The sequence below is a fragment of the Miscanthus floridulus genome, chromosome 7 (genome assembly GCF_019320115.1).
Source record: "Miscanthus floridulus cultivar M001 chromosome 7, ASM1932011v1, whole genome shotgun sequence".
Taxonomy (NCBI): Eukaryota; Viridiplantae; Streptophyta; class Magnoliopsida; order Poales; family Poaceae; genus Miscanthus; species Miscanthus floridulus.
Window position 1 is genome coordinate 124,083,992 of NC_089586.1, and position 5,958 is coordinate 124,089,949.

General features: G+C 45.2%; 1 protein-coding gene across 1 annotated transcript; it reads right to left on the reverse strand.

The window, feature by feature from the left end:
• Nucleotides 1–400: 400 nt before the first annotated feature.
• Nucleotides 401–3,099, reverse strand: LOC136467835 (1-aminocyclopropane-1-carboxylate oxidase 1-like). The gene is made up of 3 exons (XM_066466629.1): nt 2,888–3,099; nt 2,243–2,457; nt 401–1,331 (listed from the first exon to the last, which is right to left on the reverse strand). Exons 1-3 carry the CDS (start codon nt 2,999–3,001, stop codon nt 719–721), a joined length of 942 nt encoding a protein of 313 aa, XP_066322726.1. The 5' UTR covers nt 3,002–3,099; the 3' UTR covers nt 401–718.
• Nucleotides 3,100–5,958: the final 2,859 nt, after the last annotated feature.

The following is a 5,958-nucleotide window of genomic DNA, read 5'->3' on the forward strand; positions in this document are numbered from 1 at the left end:
AAATATAAAGGGCATAGCTGATTGAGGTTATCCAGTCAAATAAAATATACTATTATCCTTTTTTTTCCAGACAAATGTTGTTAGTTCACCTTCTAATCTCGACGACCAGAGATGGTGCTCTATACTTGTTGGTCGACCTTAGGGGTAAAAACGATCGAAATAAAGCCCCATTTTGCCGCGATCCAATTTCTAGGTTTGTAGTCATTCCAATCATTTTTATTTTTATATTTTTGGCAAATTAGAAAATGGGGTGGAAACAATATGACTATTTTTTCAATGATTTTCACTTTTCCCCTTTTGGGCCACGACATCCATTTTTTTATGCACGACATGTTCCGATTTGATTGTCAATAGGGGGATGAATATCGATTTTTCATAAACCAAAAGGTTCAGTTTGGGGTTCCACATAACTCACATATATGTATTACTAATAATTCTTGTTCCCTCACTTGATTTGGCAGTACACACCAGGTCCTGGTCACGTACTCACCGCTCATACATTAATCAGACGCTACACACTTTACAATACACAATATATACGTACATATAGATCTGAGACAACCAAAATACATTACGCCGTTCCACGATCGATACACGCATAACCACCGGTGCTATTATATATATAAGCGCGTGGACATTGTTCGTTGAAGCCTTGGGCTTGAAGCTCAAGCATGCACGCCACGAAGGGACAAGCAAGGCAGAAGGCAGTAGTGTTTGTTCACGCGGTGGCGATGGCCGACTTCATGGCCTCGAACCGTGGCTCCTTGGCCTCGAACTTGTGGCGCACGTACAGGTTCATGTAGTCCTCGAACACGAACCTCGGGTACGTGGCCTGGGCGCGCTCCTCCTCGGTGCCGGCGGCGCCGACGAGCGCGGGTGCCGGGAAGATGACGGCGTCGGCGCCCGGGTTGTAGAAGGACGCGATGGACATGCGGTTGCCGTCGGGGCGCGTGAGCACGCGGTGCATCACGCTCTTGTACCGCCCGTTGGTGATCACCTCCAGCTGGTCGCCGATGTTGACGACGATGGCGTGGCGGATGGGCGGCACGTCCACCCACTCCCCGCCCTTCAGCAGCTGCAGGCCGCTCACCTGGTCGTCCTGGAACAGCAGGATGATGCCGCCGGCGTCGGTGTGCGCGCGGAGGCCGTCGACGAGGTCCGGGCGCGGGCACGGCGGGTACGCGCTCACCTTGGTGCCGAACGTCGGGCCGTTGGACCCCGCGAAGGCCGACTTCAGGTAACCCGGCTCCAGGCCCAGGTTCTCGCACAGCAGGTCCAGCAGCTTCTCCGACAGCTTCTGGATCTCCGATGCGAATTGCTTCATCACTTGCCTGCAGCGACAAGGAAGGCTTTTTAAACACGGGCCGGGAGGAATATTCCACCAAGCAAATAAGCGCGTCGTCGATGTATCGATCGCACTGTCTGTCACCTGCTAAAAAGTTATTCGACTTGTGATAGTTACTGGACTAACACAGCATTCGATCTGCTGATGAACACCTGTCAAGCAACGAAATGATCTATCGGATAACTATTCGCGTCGCCGTCAGGCAGAATTAAGACACTGTAGATGGAACACACGCTACCACCACCACCGTTGATAGGAGCAGGTCTGGTCACGTCAGGTCAGGTAGTATTTAGAGCCTTTTTTCTGATCTGAGACGTGTACAAAGCCAAAGCGTTTGATTGGGCCTATAGCACGATAGGTGGCGTCGTCAGCTAGCTTTTGTAGGCTTGCATCAAAGCCATTAAGAGCGTGTTTAGTTCCAGTAAGTTAGGAATTTTGGGCTACTGCAGCACTTCGTTTTTATTAGACAATTAATGTTCAAAAATGGACTAATTAGGCTCAAACCGTTCGTCTCGCAATTTTCTACCAAACTATACAATTAATTTTTTTCGTCTATATTTAATGTTCTATACTAGACCGCAAACATTCGATGTGATAGATACGGTACCTTTTAAGATTTTGGGTGGAACCGCGCTAAGCTAGCTCAGCCTGGTAGACCAAAGTCACCCAAGCTGAGACTATTCAGATTAAACAAACTGGTTGAGAGACAAGAGTCAAAAGCTGGTGACATGGCACTTTGAACTTTCATTCAGAAGCCAACAAAAACTTTAACAAAAGATAGCCAACTACGTACTAATTAATACGATATTACATACGAACGTCGTTAATTTAATGACGCGCTTCAGCAGCTAGCACGTATTACTAGTGTGTTTGAAGTTTGAACACACACACACGCACCTGTAGTGGTCGTCGACGTCGGGGAGGTCGGCGAGGTTGGAGGCCGGGAGGTGGCGGACGAAGAAGGTGCTCTCCCAGTCCACGTCCTTGTCGCCGGCCTCCAGCGTCCGCGCCGCGAACTCCTGGAACTTGGCCTCCCGGAAGCTGGCGTAGTGCGCCTTGGTTAGCCGCTCCACCTCGTCCATCAGCTCGTGCGAGATGCCATGGTTCAGCAGCTGCATATGGGGACAAAGACAACATGACTTACTGAGGTGATGATCGAGCAAGGCATCAACGAAAACCATAATAAGAATATAAGATACTTATTGGCCTGCGAATGACCATGGCTCGGCTACAGCTAGGCGTGAGAGATGTGACAGGATCAATTGGTCGGTCGGTTGATGGCATGGAGAATAGGAATCTGTACGTTCAAGGAGGCTGTTTGTTAGGTAAAGCTAGCTACTAGAGAATGCTTTGCTTTGCTTTCTTTTCTGGAACGGCGCCGCTAGCAGAGATAAAAAGACTGACAGAAGGCAAACAACAAGTAGATCGAATTCTTCCTGGTGTGTGGTGAGATTACTAGTGAGCTAGGTGCGGTGCGTTGGTTAATTGTTGTGTGCTTGTTGGTGGTGTGAGCGGCGTGTATGCAGTATGCTGTATGCACACCTCGAAGAAGCCCCAGTTCTCGCAGGCGTCGCGGATGACCTCCTTGGCCGTGGCCTTCTCCTCGGTCTCCAGCTTCTCCATGTTCACCACCGGGAAGGAAACCGTGGCTGCCATCTCGCTCGCTCTCTAGCTCTCGTCTCTCACAGTCTCACTAGCTGGCTCGCTCGCTGGGTTGCTTAAGCAGGCAGGCTGAGTTTGTGTGGAGAGCGAGGCGGTGGGTGCGGCCCAATTTATAGGCTGAGCGAAAATGCTATATTACCAGAATGACCTCGCGACGTTACGTTATCTAAGTGAACAGTAACGGGTTTTATGAACAGTAACGGGTTACTATGAACAGTACCCGATCCGTTAAGGAACAGTTCGATTTTTTTTTTTTTTTGACGCAATACATATTTTTTCCCCCCACCATTACCCGCGCAACGCGCGGGGTTACCTGCTTGTTTCTTGTATAATTCGGTCAAATGGATTAGGAAGCCAAGTACGCATTCGCAAATAAAAAGCAGTCTGGACGTATATAGCCCGCTATGCGCTGATCAGCTGGCTGGCGATTATGCAGACTACCCGAGATGGAGACAAGTCCTCTGAGGATTATTGCAACTGACCAGCTAATTGTGCTGGAAATGATGTGTTATGATATTGTACGGTATCACGGCTGTGATGCTATTCTGTGACCTATCCAGCCTAATCCCATACTTTAGAGGCTGATTGATGTGGTCAAGACATAATAAAGAGATGGTGGCACGCATACGTACATACACTAGCTAGCTACGTACGTAGTACAACGATTCTTGAGTACGTGGATTTTTAAGCACGGATTTGAATACTGTTTTGCTTGTTTTTTTTTCGGTCACCGTCGCACCTACCAAAATTCGCAAATTCCTGTTTTCTTTTATTCTTGTATCAAATTCCAGCAAAAGTAAATTTGGTTTTATATGGCATTAAAACTTAAGAACACCCCAAATATCCGGCTTGTTTAATCATTGGAGCCCAATCTTAAGGTCAATTCTTTGTTGTGAATGAATTTTACATTTTTCTGAGACCTGCCCTTGAGGCACACAAGTTTAGGATTTGATCCCTAGACCTCGTGATAGGTGGAGCTAGGTCATTTCCACCACAATATATTTGCATTTAGCAGGTATTGCGTCGGCCTGGGCCAAGCAGTGATCCTAGGCGCCAAGCACTCAAAAATCAATGGCATGGTTTGCTGTCTGGCCAGACAACTCTGCTCGGAGGCACCACCAAACAGACCCGAAATGCCATGACCTTGCGTATCTGACTAGCATATGCCATATTTAAGTTGTGCAATCATGTATGGTTGTATCTGCACTGCAATTCACTTATGAATCAGTTTCGGCTTGCTGAAATTAAGTCGTTGATAATTCTCAATGATGAAGCTGATTCTCCAGCTGTATACCATCTATGGGTGGTAGAGGCTAGAATTTTATTCACTTATCTAAAAAAAGAGTCAAAATTTAACATTTTAATCCTAAAAGACATTCTACCCGATCGCGTGATGTTGCTATTGGGTTAAATGCAAATTGACCCCACCTTGCTTCGATATCTAAAAAAGGCTGTCTCTTCATCGATTTACTACTAACACACACGTGAAGTGATCGGTGTTGGAACAGTGACAATTGTACTCATCGAGCTCAATAATCCATCTGCTCTGCTCAATAATCCCGGACCCGGCGGTGACCGTTGCTGCTGGACCCCCAATCTGATCGGTCAGTGTATCGTCATCTCTGATCGGCGTGTCCCCTGTTCCTGATCTCTCCTTCGCCCATCACGCCATCACGGGTAGGGGCCGGATCAAACTCATCGCTGCATCTCTCCGATCTGCACAATCTTTCACGCGCGTTCTGTTCGTTCCTGACCCAATCGTCCTTGAGACCGCGTGTGAGTGGGCGAGCTTGCTTTTACCTGTTCCCTGTCGCGCCACTTTCGGTGTTGCAGAACTCCGTGGCTGCAGAAAGCAGACAAAAGCATGGGACGAGACACAACACTCGAGAGACGCTCCGTAAAAAAAAAAAAACAATTGGTGCCATCAAAATAGTTCATGTTTGACTAAATTTTTAATGAATACTATTCATATTTATGGCTATAAAATAATTTATACATTTTATAATTAATCTAATGATATTTATTTGATATCATAAATATTGATACTTTTTCATCTATAATTAATCGAACTTAAGATATTAAACTATGACACTTGCTAAAATTGTATTCTTTTCTAGATGAAGTGAGTACTCTCTACGTCTTAAAAATAGACGATGTTTTTTACTTTTAGATATGGATCACCCTATTCGGCTGCATGCAGCAATAAACTGCTGCCCTGTCGCTACAGTAAATTGAGAGAGGGAAAATAAGCTGCAGCTGCAGCAACAGCAGCTTATTCAGATTTTTGAACATTTGTCTTATTCAGACTTTTTATAAATAATAAAATAAATAAATTATTATTAAAATATCTCTAATGATAAAATAACAAAGTAAATAATATTTATACAAAATTTTTTAACAAGACAAACAGTTGAACGAAATATCTAAAAATAAAAACCGTCATGTACTTTGGAACGAAAGGAGTACTAATACACATGAAGCACTTACTGAGTTACTGTTAAACCCGTTTGGTCGGGTTTCTTCTAGCCGTGGCACTATAGCGCACTATAGCAGAACCTGAAGGAAACGCAGCTCCCATATTCTGTTGATGCTACTGTCTAATAAAGTACTCTCTCTGTCCCAATTTAACTGTCGTTTTCGGTGTCCGTGCCACGACTTTGACTCAATTTGTATAAAATATGTGCAACATTTGTGTCTCCAAATAAATTTGTTAAAAAACTAGATTCAAAGATCTTTCCAATGATGCTAATTATGTATCATAAATAATAATATTTTTTTAATATATATTTTTTAAAGTTGTTTCTCGAAAAGCGAGAATGATAGATATTCTGGGACGGAGGGAGTAACACACAGTGACATGAGGAGCCGGTGCCGCTCGGACGGAGTCCAACCAAAGACACCTTAATACAGGTCTTGTTCGCTTTAGCTTATCGGTCAGAATCAGTCCTACA